General features: G+C 46.5%; 1 protein-coding gene across 3 annotated transcripts in view; it reads right to left on the bottom strand.

Annotated features, from left to right (window-relative positions):
• Positions 1-1,902: 1,902 nt before the first annotated feature.
• Positions 1,903-15,939, bottom strand: part of LOC133138168 (leucine-rich repeat neuronal protein 2-like) — a 76,750-nt gene continuing 62,713 nt past the window's right edge. For all 3 annotated transcript variants that reach the window (XM_061256691.1, XM_061256692.1, XM_061256693.1), the window contains one exon: positions 1,903-6,978. In XM_061256691.1, the coding sequence (XP_061112675.1) occupies positions 4,296-6,452 (2,157 nt within the window). In that variant the 5' untranslated portion in view covers positions 6,453-6,978 and the 3' untranslated portion in view covers positions 1,903-4,295. The remainder of the gene's footprint in view (positions 6,979-15,939) is intronic.

The raw sequence follows: 15,939 nt of genomic DNA, 5'->3' as shown, positions 1-15,939 counted from the left end.
AAAAAAATCTAAAAGACTTTTTGTGGTGAACACTTTCCTGTATCTGTACATCACATTTACAGCCAAATTAAAGTGTTTTTTTTTTCTTCTTCCTCCTAAGCATTATTTGCCCAATTGACTGTGGATGATTGCTCAGTGGCGGGAACTCAAGTGCTATTATTTTCGGACTTCTTAGGCAATATTGAGCAAATGGATTACTTACTTACAGTGCAGTCCATAAGTATTTGAACAGCGGTATAATTTCTGTTCTTTTGGCTCTGAACTCCAGCACATTGGATGTGAAATGGAACAATGAATATAAGGTCGAAGTGCAGACCGTCACCTTTGATTTGAGGGCATTTACATTAATCTGGGTAAATATGTTCATGTTTATTAGCCTTAGCCTAATATCTTGTGTTCAGCTTTAGCTATTATGTGTTCATATTATCTCTGACTTAACCAATGATTATGCTTATTAATGAGCCATCAGATTTTCACCTCATCTATATCTTCCTATATAAGCTCTTTTTCAGCTTCACAAATACCTAGAACCCAGTTATAAAACCAACTAGAGCCGGTGTATATTCTCTAGTGTGACGGGTCCCAGCCAATGTGGTATACATACTTGGTCTCGGAATCAGCCCTCGCACCTGGCTCAGAGCTAGGTACAAGACACAAGACATCTGAGTACTGAATTCAGTAACAAGTCCCAAGGCCTCTGAGTTTCTCAAGTAGAATCTAAGTCCCAAGATCTCTGAGTACTGAGTCCGGTAACAAGTCCCAAGGCCTCTGATTTGTTCAGAAGCTAGAAACAAGTTCCCAGAACTCTGAGACAAAGCCAGGACGCACTGGTGCCAGGCATTTGACGCAAGTATGCTTCCCAGCATCTCATCTTTCTATTGCTCCTTTCTCTGCTCTTAACAAAATGTCCTATATGTGCAGCAAAATTGTGAGTGTAGATCTTTGTGTTTTTTATTTGAATAAGTAGCAGAATAGTATACCTAGGGGATGGGGCTCATTCCAATCACTGATTTATCACCTTCTTTTTCCTTTCCTCGCCTTTTCCTTGCTCCTATCTCCACCCATTGGGGGAGGCATGGCAAAGAAGCCAGAAAAGAAGTTGAAGACGGGGAATCAGGAAATTTCAAGAATCAAGAATTAGGCAAATGGGACATCCTTGCTCCTTCATACATTAGGTTGAAGCCATGTCAGTTACAGATGGGGCAGATGCGTAGCAGATGGGGCGAGGTGGATCCACAGGTTGATCATTTATATGTTGCGCATTAAAAAAAAACTTCCACAAAGGATGTGCTCGTGCTTCCTCGCTTAAGAAACCTTTGGGAGCCTTCCTAGCTCCTTGAAGGAAAATTTAATGGGTTGGATTTTCCTTAAAGATGGTGGACCTCAAATAATTTCTGGGTCAGGCAAGAAACAAGGACAGTAGAGGTGCAAAATAGTAAGTGATTGGAATGACCCCCCCATTCAATTTCCCATCTTCCCAAGAATAAATCACCCCCTCAGCTGTTCATCAATGCCCCCCCCCCACCTCTGTTCAAATGAGACCAGGTTCAATTATGTAATTATTGTGCATACTTTTCTGTAGGCGATTAATCTTGCCTGGAGCAATTGAGCCAATAAAGGTGGGCTTTGCATTTTTGGATTTTATAGTTCCAATACACCAGACAAGCTCAGTAAAGCGTAAAAAAGTAATTGCATCCAAAACAATTACAGCACATATTTGACCCAGGTCTGGTTCAAACATCCCCTCACCTGTATTCAGAATTTGTCCCAATCAATTCTTTTCCCCTGGGTCAGCTCATTCCTTTTAAACAAAAAAAATCTGACTTCATACAAGCACAATTTAGCTGTATTAGCATGTGGCTTCAAATGTTTTCAAACTCTCCAAATAAATCCACCCTCCACTTTCAGTCCAAAATCTTTTAATATTTGCTCAAAATAGAATTTAACACACAGTCATCGACATTGGTCTGTAAAGAGGAGCAGTACACTTGTTAGGAAAGAGGTTGGTGTACAGCTGCGGCTAAAGAAAAAGAGAAGGGCAGAATAATGGAGAGAGGGAGGAGGTAATTGGTGGAGGGAAAGGGGAGGGCACTTAAAAGAAGGAGAGAGAAGAGAGAAGACACACCGACCACTTTAATTTACAGACAGAAACAGACACAGCGAGAAGACACACCTTGTAAAATAGGTATATGCTGCAAAAAATAATAATAACTTAAATTAAATCGGAGAGGTGAATCTGGGCACTGGCATCCTGGACTCCCATTGGCTGAGAGCTCTGGCCTGAACATTGTTGTCAAATCCAGTTTCAGGTTTGTGTGTGGTTTTTTTGTTTGCTTGCTTGTTTTTATTTTTTCATTAAGCCACAGATCAACTTCAAATGTCATTCTGTTTCGTCAATGAAATAAACTTGCAGTCAGTTAAAAAAACAAGCAATGTGGAAACGGAATAATGTAAAATCTGTTGCTTTCACAAGAACAGGGGTGCACGGTCCGTGAGCCGATGAATCAGAGAATGTCGTAGTTATGGTGATTTCCGTCTCCCGGGTAACAGCAAGCAAATGGTGTGAGGAGCATGAGCTGCTTCCTGCTGACACCGTTCTCCTGTGATTGATGTCTCATTTTATTTCCATGGAAACCAGAGCTGCTCACACTGACTGCGGCCATAAAATTAAATAACAGTTACATAATGTTTAAAATAAAGTTTAAACAACACTTTAGGCTGAGGAAGATGAAAAGCACATCACCACCAGGATCACAACGATCTGATGTCGGCATTCCAAGGAATTTCATAAATTCCACAGTCGTTAACTTCCTGTTCTTCACCTGGGATAATAAAATAGGTATAGGAATTACATGTCATCACGTTTTAGCTTAGAATCCAGAGAGGAACCACCAATCCTGATGTATGTTGGTAACAGCAATTGGAACAACCCGGATGGTAATTGGTGGATACTAGCTATACCTTCTGGATTTCTTTGTCACTGATGGGCCTATAGCTAGAAAGTATACCATTGACAGTTTTGCATTTGTTGTTACCAACACGCTCTGATTGATGGAGAGCACGTCTCTGCGCTAAATAAACATAGATACAAGTAAACAAGTCGCCAGCAGAGGTGCCCTAATCCTGCACATTGAATCTTGATGCACTGGCTGCAGTAAAGACGCCTCCATCTTCTCTGTCTCCTAGACAAATCATTGCACAGCACTGCACTTAACTGAAAATTATTGCACCTCACTAACCATATTCTGAATTCAAAGCAATCTCTTTTTGATCATTTCCTTCCTTTTCCTCCACTCTCCTGGACTCCACTCTTCCTCCAGCTGAAAATCAGATTGTCTGTGTTGTGTTTTTGTCCTTTGAACACCGTATAAATAAATAAAAAATTGAAAAATGTAAAAAGTCTTGGGGATTGTGAGGACAGAAAGCCTGGCTCCTCCTTTTGGGGATCAGTGTCAATGGTGCTTCCCCTGGAGCGAATGTCCTGTGAGTTCAACAGGATAATTAAACGTCTTTAGAGGTCAGAGTTCACGACTCTATTCGATGCATCTCGCTGGCTCGGGGTGAAGCCAATCGAGTGGTTATATTGTTTGAGTGACCACACTGGAACAGTGAAACCAATACAAAGAACGCTCAAGAAACAATCATTTCTTTCCCCACTTAGCATAAAACTGTTCTTACATCTCTGCATTAAAAAGGGCACATTTTAGTATTAGCAGTGTTATTTGACAGTTTTTCTTCGTCTGCACTGACCAAATTACTATTTGATCTGACAACTGTTTTGGTTGATGGGACTTTTTTAATGTCTTAACATAAGGCTCTACTGTTAAGTCTAAGACATCAATGTGTGATGTAACATGGCTTTCTGACGAGAGCTGCATTTATACAATAAGGGCATGCAGCTATCGTTACTATACTTGACTGGAATTGAGATAACTATGTGTTTTAATTTCAATATGCAACCACCGCACAAGTAACGTGTTAAATAAATACAGACTGGGCTTGTCAGTATAGTTTGTGGGAGGGGAACAAGCTCTCATAACTGGATGAGAAGAGTATCAGCCAATCAAAACAGGGCTTTCTCCTTCACCAGTCCCTGTCATGTCCTCCTGATTAAGCCTTTGACAAAAAGCCTGGGTGATCCAGTTCTTCAGCTGACAATCATATGCTTGTATGTGTGAGTGTGTATGTGTATCTAGGTACATGTGTATGTATTGATTTCTTCCTCTTGCTGCAACCAGAAGCACACTTGTGAACACACACACACACACACACACACACACTCTGCCTAAGTGCTCTTAAACACTCTGCAGATGGGGAGGGCTGCTCTTCTCTTTGCTGCAGCTGTCAGCGGAGGCCTCTTGAGATCCCAGACTTTGCTGCTGCTGTTGCTGCTTTTGCTGAGGGGTGGAATCATACATCGCATCTGGGGGTGTGGTGAAGGGGGGCACCGGGGGTTTCCCATCATGCCCCTGGTCCCTCTCCTGCCAGACGACCAGGCCCGCCCCCTGGAAGGCCTTAGCAGCCACGAGGAGCAGCAGGGCCGCCGCAGCCAGGAGCGTTGCCGGGGCGATGTTTCCGGGTGACTCCGGGGCCCGGGTGTCTGTAGTCCTGAGGTGGATGCAGGAGGTCTCGTTGGGCCCCAGGTGCAGGCAGACGCGGTAGAGCATGGCCGGGCGGAGGCGGGTCAGGTTGAAGGCGCGGGTCCCGGCCAGGATCCGCACACTGCGGCGCCGGTCCTCTCGGCTGCCGTTGACCAACCAGGAGAGTCGGGCCGAGGGGGTGTTGCGACCGGTTGGCCAGACCAGCAGGGCGTGCCGCTCCTTGACCTCCTTAACCTCCAGGTCACCCTTGTTGCCCCTCTTGGCTCCCCTGACGGGGGTCGCCTGCCGCCCCTCCACCCTCACCATCACGCTCCGGGTGTCGGCGCCCACCAGGTTCTGTGCCACGCAGGTGTAGATTCCCGCCTCCTCAGCGCTAATCTCGCCGATCTCCAGCGTGCCCTCGGCCAGGACCCGGTACTTCTCATACGCTGCGGCGGGGGACAGCCTCTGCCCGCCCGGGGTCACCCAGAACACAATGGGCTCAGGTTCGGCCAGGGCCCGGCAGTGCAGCGCCACGCCCCCCCCACGTCTCACCCGCACACGAGAGGGGAACGTCCCGGGGGCGATCAGGGGCAGGCAGCTCTCGGCCATCTCTCGAAACGACACTTCCCCTACCCTTCGGGACTTGAGCTCGGGCGGGTCGGAGCAGAAGGTGGACTGGGGTTCGATGAATCGGACAGGCCTGTGGGCCTCCGCGCCCACCCAGCGGGCCAAGCAGTCGCAGCGGATGGGGTTGGTGTGCAGGCTGACCTCCTGCAGGCTGGGGAGGGAGCTCACCGTCTCCCGGTGGAGGGCGCTCAGGGCGTTGCTGTTCAGCATCAGGCTCTCCATGCTGGGGAGGCGCAGGAAGGCCCGTGGGTGGATGTAGGACAGCCGGGGGTTGTTGGTGATCTCCAGCTTGGTGAGTTCCGGCAGGTTCTCCACGGCCGAGTGCTCGATGGAGACCAGCTCCTCCATGTTGTTGAGGCCCAGCTCCTTCAGGTGCAGCATGTCCCTGAAGTCCCCCCGCTGCACCAGCTGGATGGGGTTCTTGTTCAGGTCCAGGAACTTCAGTCCCGGAACCTTCCGCAGGGCCTCCTTGGGCACCTTGGTCAGGCGGTTGCTGTAGAAGGACACGCTCTCCAGGCTGGACAAGCCCTCCAGGGCCCGCTCCGAAAGCCGCCTCAGACCCATCCCGGCCAGGACCAGGCTCCGTAGGGCACCCAGCGGCTCGAAGTTCAGGTCCTGAATAACGTCCACTGGGTTCCCACCAATCATCAGGACCTCCAGCCGCGGAACGTCCCGGAACCAGCGGCGGTCGATAGCGGCCAAGCGGTTGGAGTTCAGGTGGAGCCGGAGGAGGCTGCCCAGGCCCTTGAAGGCCCCGGGGGAGATGTCACGCAGCCGGTTGTGGTTGAGGTAGAGCTCCTGGAGGCCGGGCATGCCGGAAAAGGCCGAATCGGGGAGTTGGCGCAGCTGGTTCTCCTCCAGGTGGAGGCTGAGGAGGGAGGGTATGGCGTCGACCCGCAGATGGCGGGTGCTGCTGAAGCTGTTCTGGGACAGGTCCAGCTCAGTGAGGTTCCCCAGGTCCTGGAGCTCGCTCTGGTCCAGGCTGCTCAGCAGGTTACTCTGCAGCCGTAAGGTGTGTGTCTCCCGGGGGATCAGGGGAGGTAGCTGGGAGAGGAGGAGGTCACTGCAGTCCACAGTGGGGGCCTCCCGGTATACCGACTGCGGGGAGTACCATGGCCTTATCTGACACACACACTGGGCGGGGCAGGGCACCCGCCAAGGGACTGAGTGGATCACCAGGGCACTGGCCACGCCCAGGAGAAGGGGCAGTCGCAACAGGAGGGCCATGCCGCTGGGCTTCATTTCATTGGGCACAGTTGCTCAGTGTTTCCACCAAATTTATTGCAAAAAGCAATAGCAAGAAACAAGTGTGTGTGTGTGTGTGGAGGGGCGTCGTTGGGAAGGAGGATTGTTTCTGGGAGGCAGGGATTTGGTATCTCCTCAGTGTTCCTGGATGTTTAATTCATAACTGGAGCTTGGCATTGCATGGCATTGAAGTGGAGAAATGCTTCAAAGGGCTGTCAACGTTTTATTTAGGGGATGGCAAAAAAAGTGTATGTTGACTGCAAATAAGCCCTCTGAGGATCCATGTTCACAACATAGATTTATTTAGCTTTTTTTTGATTGTCACCATGTAACAGTTTTTTTCCCCCACTGTCTGTTTTACGTTTTGTCTGTTGTTGAAGGTATGAATGGAAGATAAAAAATACGCTTTTGGAAGGTTTCCTAGTTTTCCTAGTGTTTCCTAGTGACAGCTGTGAAGGATCCAGTCACCAGCTGGTCTCACATTCTGGCTCTGCGAAGTCAACGTTGGACTTTCTCGATAGACCTGGAAGACACAAGTAAGAAACGGTCACATTGGAGAGCTTCAGATCACTGGCAGACTGATTTGAAACTGACATCGCTCCATAACAACACACAAAACTTAACATCTATAGTATTTTGCACCATTTTATCTTGGGTTTTACAATATCAAAAGTGGCAGCGCACATTCATGCAATTTTAATCTTTAGGAATGCAGCTCCTGGGGCTTAAAATGTTTATTCATTTCTCCTTTTGTCTTCTCCAGATAACACAGATGCTTCCCGGTTATTGTATTCTCTCTGCGAGTGCAGGAAGTGTAATTTGTGGAGTTATAACGCCTCTGTCTGTTTCAATAGGAGCTGTGCTGCTTTATCTGTTTTTTTCCCTCCCACAGAGTTGCGCCAAATTAGTTCCGGGACATTACTGTTAAACCTCCTTACATTTGTCTCCACTACAGCAACATGACAGAAGAAAGAAAGAAAGAGGGAAAGAATGAAAGGACGAATGAATGAATGAATGAGAAAGGAAGAATGAAAGGAAGACAGATGAATAAATGAATGAGAAAGAAAGAAATAAAGAAAGCAAAAGAAAGAAAGTGAAAAGAAATTCTGGAAAATGTGGTTTAGATTCAGGGTACATGCCAGCAGTTCCAGCACTCTGACAGAACCCATCTAGCAAAACAAAAAATGTGAAAAGAACCAAGAAAGTAACCAGACATCATTAGAGAAAAGTGAGAGATGGCAATTTAGCAAGGAGATATCTGGAGCATTAATAATGTTAATTAATTGATTGATTAATTAATCCAATCAGTCAGTCAGCAAGTCAGTTATTGTTTCATTGTGGAAATAATGAACAGTGGTGTAATTGTATTTGTCTAATTAGGCTTGAGCGATAACTCTTTTCATGGGTGAGTTCATTAAACTCTACATGCACAGAACAGAGGTACGAAAATCTGGGGTGTGTTGCTTTCTCTGTTATTCAGCGCTTAATTAACTGATCAATTAAAGCAGTTCATTATTCAGCTCACTCCCCTTACCTGCTTTCTTGTGTCTCCACTGGCTGTTGATTTTTAGGCAAAAAAAAAAAAACCACCATACCCTGTCTGAGTATATCCAGCAGCCCATTTTAATAACCTTATAATTTAAGAATTTATAATACTATAAAGGAAGTCTTTACATTGCATTGCATTTACTGGATGTTTAAGCAGACATGAATTTCAGCCCTTTGGCCTTGAAACAGGGGCGTGTTGATGTTAAGAATTCAGTAACTGCTTTGAGAGAATATCCACATGTTCAGTTAAGACCACAGAGATTCAAACATTCTGACATATTCAGCCTTTAGAAGGTGAAGTGGTTTTATGTACTGAGCCAACAGCACATGCCATCCTTTCTGTATTAGGGTACTTCAATTGATATGTGCTGTTACCAAGCAACTGGACTTATTGAAAGCTTGACCAGAAAACAGAAGGCTGCCACAGCAGGAGTGGAAAAAAGCAGCTTATCCGGCATTCTAAGGTGGCGTCATCAAGCCAAGAACGGGCTTGCACAGCATGGGATCAAAGACCCCCGGACACAATTCAAACTCAAACACGGATTTCGATCCATTGCATCATCAGAAGGCGATGACATCACCGGCTTTGTGGTGACATAAAAGCAATTTCCCAATGGAACCTTTACTCATATTCTATTATTACAGTGTTCCCTGGGTGAACATCCCTGAGGCTTTTCCCGACCAAAATGGTTGTATACTGAATACTGAGCAGAGCCTGAGACTGCAGCGCATCTCTCAGCTTTAGAAGCTTCGGAAATTCTGTACTGCTGCCATGAGTCAGACTGCCAAAGGCCTGTTAGCACGTTAGCACGGCTACAAACAGCCACCCGCCAGCCCCTTCAGCCCACATCAATCCAACGTGACACTTCACTAATTCAGCCTTGCATGTGACTGCCAAATAAGTCTCTGTGTTCTTCTGTCTTCCGTGGAGGGCTGCTTCCAGCTGGACTCCCTGGCCTTATTCTCTCTCGACAAGCGACAGGACAGTCAAAAAATGGGCTGTAAAAAAGGTTCCATGCCATGTACACTGTCCCACTAATGCACATCTGAGCACAACTTAAATTAAATAACATAGCAAGGGGAAGGTCGAGAAGCACACTGTTAAGCTTTTAGCTTCTTTCCCTCAGGCAGTAGAGTCATTTGACCAATTTCCTAGCATGATAAGAAACCACGCGTTACAATTTCTTCCCCGACTGCCAGCTCGTCTTCAAGGGATCTGCAATTTTGGTAAAAATATTTTTACAGTGTCACCACAATTTGAGCTTTTGCAAGTGCAGCATGTCCTTGATGCGCAGAAATACAAAAACCTCCTCAGTGTCAAGACTGTATCACCAAGGTCAAGACATGGACACCACGTGATGCACACCTCAAACGTGAAAGAGATAGTACAGCACCCACAGCTCTTGCTCAACCACCTCTTGGAGTAAGCTTGTAGGTGCTTCCCTATGTCGGCCGCTTCAAAGCAGCAGCAGGTTCAACACAGGCCCAGGCTCTGCATCCTTCTGTGAGCACCGGTGCTTAGTCATCAATGTCAGCATGGTCATTTCCCAATATCACATTTGTAAAAAAAGGTCAATGGCTGAATTTAAAACACAAGAAGTAAGATATTTCTGGCCGACAGTTCAGGGCACTGAGCATTAAAATTAAAGATACAAACTAGGGTTGGATGTATAGTGCAATGGGTAATGCAGCCAACTCTCAACACAAATCCAAATCGGTATTTGTACAGTGATCCCCGCTCTGTCTGTAACCGTCTCTGCCTTCCCTTCAATACAGTGAAAAAGGAATACATAAAGAGAGCAGACTGTAAAAAACCCCAGAAACAGTCCTAACGAAGCTGTCTTCGTTCCTGTCACTGCTTGTATAAATCAACTCTGGGTTTCTTACGCCCAATAACTCACAGTATATATACAGGATATTTACTGGAGCAATTCAGGTTCCCTTCCCCATCCAGTAAAGTGACTGCGCCCCCCACATGGGACTTGATCCCGAAAAACCTCTGAGTTACAAGCTACTACCGCCATCACGAGCAGTCCCCGAAACTGCCCACAAAGCAATTCCCGGCCTTTCCTTAGAGCTCGTAAACTCACCCGTCTCAGCATTTATCAGAAATGAACCTGGCTGAGATACTGTAATTGCTGTGGATGTGCTGGGGACCCGAGACAGAGGGCGGGGTCAGGAGATCCTGCTGGACCAATGAGGGAGAAGGGCCCGCGTGCGCTTCCAGGAAACTGCAGAGTCTGCAGAGGGTCTCTGGGATATATTAAGGGCAATCACTGAGAGAATGACCCTCTGCCATCCTAACGGCTGTCCTTGGGGGCGCGTAAGCCAGAGGAAAGAGCAGCAGAAACACCTGTGCTGCTAAATGAGCCAGAGGAGAAGCTGCAGAGCATCTACGCTAGTATACAATCAACATTCATCCTTCATTTTGGCCTGAATTCAATCAACATTCATCCTTCATTTTGGCCTGTATTCAATCAACATTCATCCTTAATTTTGGCCTGTATTCAATCAACATTCATCATTAATTTTGGCCTGTATTCAATCAACATTCATCCTTAATTTTGGCCTGTATTCAATCAACATTCATCATTAATTTTGGCCTGTATACAATCAACATTCATCATTAATTCTGGCCTGTATACGATCAACTTTCATCCTTGAATTTGGCCTGTATCAATCAACATTCGTCCTAAATTTTGGCCAGCATACAATCAACATTCAGTCATAATTTTGGCCAGTATAAATCGATATTTGTCCTTAACCTTGACTTACAAGTAAACAGAAGTATTAAATGTCTTTTAGCCCCCCTTTAGCATTAACAAGTAATGAGCCCACCCAAACTGTGTATGTGAAATTATATATATATAATTTTCAGGGAAAGTTGAATGAATTGCAGCTACAGACTCCATTTCACTCCCTTGATGAGATCATGTTAGCCAGTGGAGGAGGTGCCAATGCTGATGAATAGAGTACAGAATAATACTCCAAAGACAAAGGAGAACAAGCCAGAGCCGGGCTGGAACGGGAAGCTCCTGTAATATGGCAGTGAATGGCAGAAGTATGCGAGGGCCTGTTAAATTATGTAGCCACTATATTTCCTGTTTGCCTCCCACCCCCTGGTCTCTGTGGCGGTCTGCAGCACCTTAAACCTTAATTTCCTGCCCTCTGTCATTTCTCTGACATTTACGCCTCTAGCCTGGGGATGCCGTCAGTGTGATCACCTCTCCCAGCATCCATAATGCACGCCCGGGCTCACTGCATTTCCAGCATGCAACCTTGACTCCCGGGCTTCACCTGTACCTGCCATATTGGGTAGGGAGGGAGGGGGAGTGGGAGCGAGAGGGGGGAGAGAGGGAGGGCGAGTGGGTGTTCATTCCTGCAGCAGTGGTGATGCATTATATAAATGTCCATATGATACATATGATTGTTTTTACATTTCTAAGGGGAATTAACTACACCCCTGTCTTTGGAATGGGGGTGGTAACCGGAGTACCTGGACGAAACCAACACAGGCTTCGGGGAGGACATACAAACTCAATTCAGAAAGGCCCCAGTCGGTATTCAAACCAGGATTGTCTTGCCACGAGACAACATTGCTATCCACCAGGACACAAATTAACCAGATGGAAATAGAAAGTTTACACTTCTTCTCAGGAACACTATGAATAGGTAATGAAAAATATACTGATAAAGAAAATATGTTCTCAGACTCAGGACTGGACCACCTTTCATTTGAAATTGATTAACCTGCCTGGTGTTCCTCTGACACTGACAGTGTGTGACCTGGCATGAAAGAGAATACTCTAACAGGTGAGCGCAGCTCCGGTCCATGGAGGCCAGTGTGTGTGCTGGTTTGAGCTCCAACCAATTAAAGCTCTACTGTAGGTACCAGTGCTGGTTCACAGTCACGCTGGAAACCAGCAAAACATTTTGTACATGTGTACAAGTGTACATATGCAACCTACAACTGTAGCTCACAAACTTGTGACATTATTAGGCTAATTATATAATTAAAACCAGAAGCAGGGGTGAAATTCTGAAGGGGATCGGTCCTTGTGCATGCGTGCTCCATGAGGTGACAGATTTGCATCGACAGGGTAAGCAATGGAGTTCTAGAACACTGACTTATAATTTTGAAAATGTATTCCAATAAACCGACTCTTCAAAGGGTTAAAGAAAACTGATTTTTCCTTTGTGTGCGTATTGTGGTCCTGACGGATTCATTAATTTGTCACTGTTGATTTCCAAGCAGCTTGACATTCAATTAAGGTGCAACAGAAAAAAACTCGAAAGCATAAACAAATGCCACACGCTGCCCAGCATGTGGGTGCTATTTCTATCTGTCTTTTGATTTGTTATTTGATGTAATATTTTACATTTTATACTCTATCTCTCAGCTCAAAGACAACCACTCAAAATTACACCAATAAAGAAGCAGGCAAATAAAGCCCTTTGAAAGCTGATCTTTTGCCCTCCTCCAGTCATAAAAATCAAACAAACACAGACATGCATGCACATACACAAACCCAAACTCCCTCTCTCTCTGTCTCAAACACACACGCACACACACACATGCACGCACGCACACACACACACACACACACACAAGCAAGCTCTCACAGACACACGGACACACACACTCTCTCGCACACACACTCACACATACACACACAAACACACACACTCTCTCTATCTCTCTCTCACACACACACACACACACACACACACACACACACACACACACACACACACACACAGGCACACTCACATACACACACACACACACACACACACACAGATACATATACACACACACACACACACACACAGATAAAATGGATAATTGAAGAGTCTCTGGGGGTTGCCAGGGAGTTTGGGTGGGAGTGGGGGGGGGTGGTGTGACAAGTGTGAAAATATTGCATGGTATGCTGTCAGGTACCATTTTGTGGGCTTTGACCTGGAACTGTCGACCGTGCTTCTTTCATCTCCTGCCTCTAACGGCGCGTTTATTCTTCCCCATAACTTTATGGCTCCGGGTCATCTCAACGAACAAAGGGAAATAAATAAACATAAGCGGAGTTTCGGCTTTAAGTGCGAGCGACCGCGAGGTTAAGTCTGTCCCGATAAATTTTCGCTCGTAGGTCCTGAAAACTGACTGCTATTTAGACTTTATGAAGCATGGCTTACAGAGGATTATACAGCGGGGGCTAAGTCAGATCGGCGTGGAATCGATGAACCGTCGCAGCTTTGGAAAAAGCTGAGACTGACAATCCCCCATAGTTCCTCTCCCGCACACCTGCAGAATGTCTAAAGGGGCTTAGCGTGCACTAGATGCAGGTAAACCCACCCTGCTCTCGGGACGGGCTTTCCACTCTTTTACTCTAAAGTGACCAACCATTAAAAAGAACTTGAGTGGTCAGGATGAAAGGACTGCACTCTGACCCGACAGAGATCCACACGGAGAAATCCTGCATCATCGAGCGATGAACCTTGTGGTCGCACACGTCTGTCTGTACTTCAAAGGTGCGAAAATCCAAAATAAACAATCCAGTTGCAGGTACTAATCATGTAAATTAACATTATGATGGTCATGATGATGACAATGATGTTAAGGATTATTACTATTATTATTATTATTATTATTATTGTTCTCATCACTCTTTCCTTTCTGCTTTTTCTTCCCATTGTTTTGGACAGCCAGCAGATTAGCATGCACTGCTCAGCACTGCCCCAGCTGCCTCCCTGTATGACAGAGAGGAGAGCAGCGCCCCAGCCCGAGTCTGTTCCTGTGCATTATTCATCTCCCTGAGCCAGTGCCCTCTCTCCGCTGACATATTACACATTTCACACCCAACGAACCCAGGTAGAGCATGTCGCTCAAGGGCACGGTGGCACAGCCCCACACCCCAGGCCTTAAACCCGCAACCTCCTGGCGAGTGATCCACACACTCTTAAAACCTGACTAAAGCCTGGTTAGTGGTTAGACATCCTGGTTAGTGACCCAGCACGCTGCCTTACTGTGAGGTCTGCTTTATCTCGGACGCTGCAGATAAAGCTTCTCAACATGGAGCGCTGTCCCTGGGAGCCCGCTAAAGGGGCTGCATGCCGCACACCATGCACCACACATAACACGCCACTGGCAGAGCACAAAACAGAGCAGGGACGTGTATCTCAGCTCTCGCTCATAATGAAAAGACCGCAACACCTGCAAGACACAGCCGAAGCTAACGGAGCGTGCTGTTCATTTCAGGGGAACACTCCATCCGTAAACACGGCTGTAAACTAAACAAGGCAGTGTGCGCGTCGGGGGGGGTCAAGGCTACCAGGGCTGCTGTAGGGGGTGGGGGGGGTGGGAGGTGTTTGGATGAAGGCTGAAAAGGCGTTTCCATGGCAACCCAACTTATCCAGACTTCTATCCACAGAAAGAGTTTAGTTACTTTGCTTTTTGATTTTATTTTCTCCCTGTTTTCTGGCTTCTATCCAGGCTACTGGAGTTCTGAGAGCAGGAGGAGGGGGATACAGTTTTGAAAAATAGGCTTCACAATGCATTGTTTAAACTCTTTTAGTTTTTTTACAGATACCTAAGTGAAGGGATCCATGTATTGAGGCTCAAGCAGACTAATTAAAGCTCCTCTTTAACACAGATCACTTATCCTGCTGCACTGCTTCCATTCAGGGTGAGACCACACCTGAGGCTAATGGCCTAGTGTCTCCATACCGCCAAGACACGATCTGTCGAACTGTCACCAAGGTGCCAGAATGTGATCCGTCAAACTCTCAAGAAACTCCCAGAACGTGACACGGCAACTTCTCACCAAACCACCAGAATGTGATCTAACTCTCACCAAACCGCCAGAATGTGATCTAACTCTCACCAAACCACCAGAACGTGATCTAACTCTCACCAAACCGCCAGAATGTGATCTAACTCTCACCAAACCACCAGAACGTGATCTAACTCTCACCAAACCGCCAGAATGTGATCTAACTCTCACCAAACCGCCAGAATGTGATCTAACTCTCACCAAACCACCAGAACGTGATCTAACTCTCACCAAACCACCAGAACATGATCTAACTCTCACCAAACCGCCAGAATGTGATCTAACTCTCACCAAACCGCCAGAATGTGATCTAACTCTCACCAAACCGCCAGAACGTGATCTAACTCTCACCAAACCGCCAGAACGTGATTTAACTCTCACCAAACTGCCAGAACACACTCTGTCTAACTCTCACCAAACCACCAGAATGGGGGGTGTTCACCTGCACCTGTCCTTAATTAGTGACTGTTCATCGGTTCGCGTCAGGATAATGCTAATTTCTAGACTTCACTTCTGCCTGTGGTGCAGATTGCTGTTCTGCCCACTCACAGATATCAGGGAGCAGGTGACAAAATGTGGGAGACTCCTGGATGTTCCGGGGGAGGTGGGGTGCCTGGGATTGTAAACGCCGCAGTAATATCCTGTTTGGATGTGTCTGGTCTGGTGGCCAGGCTGTTTCTGTACTGTCTGGCTGGCAGTGCTGCTTGGTTGGGACAGGCTGCTGTTGTTTGCACATGTCTTGTCATGTGCTGAGATTATTTGGCTGTGATTTTTTTCTCCTGTTGATCAGTGCCTTGTGGTAGAAACCACTGCAGTAATAGCTGCAGTGTTACCATGGAGACCATCCTCTCTCGTGCAGAAGGTCAGTGTAAAGTTGAGGTAATTATGCACTCTCACACCAGCCCTATGGAATACATACACACACACACACACACACACACACACACACCAACGTGTGTGTGTGCTTGTGTATGCCTGTGTTTGTGTGTATGAAGGATGTGTGTGCATGCATGAGTGTGTGTGTGAGGTATACACTTTTTTAAAGATTTCTTTACCCAGGCAGAATTAGTTGTGCATAAATACCATAATGCATATAAAAATTTGATGGA

This window comes from Conger conger, chromosome 10 (assembly GCF_963514075.1).
Source record: "Conger conger chromosome 10, fConCon1.1, whole genome shotgun sequence".
Taxonomy (NCBI): Eukaryota; Metazoa; Chordata; class Actinopteri; order Anguilliformes; family Congridae; genus Conger; species Conger conger.
This window is presented reverse-complemented; position numbering and strand designations above follow the sequence as displayed.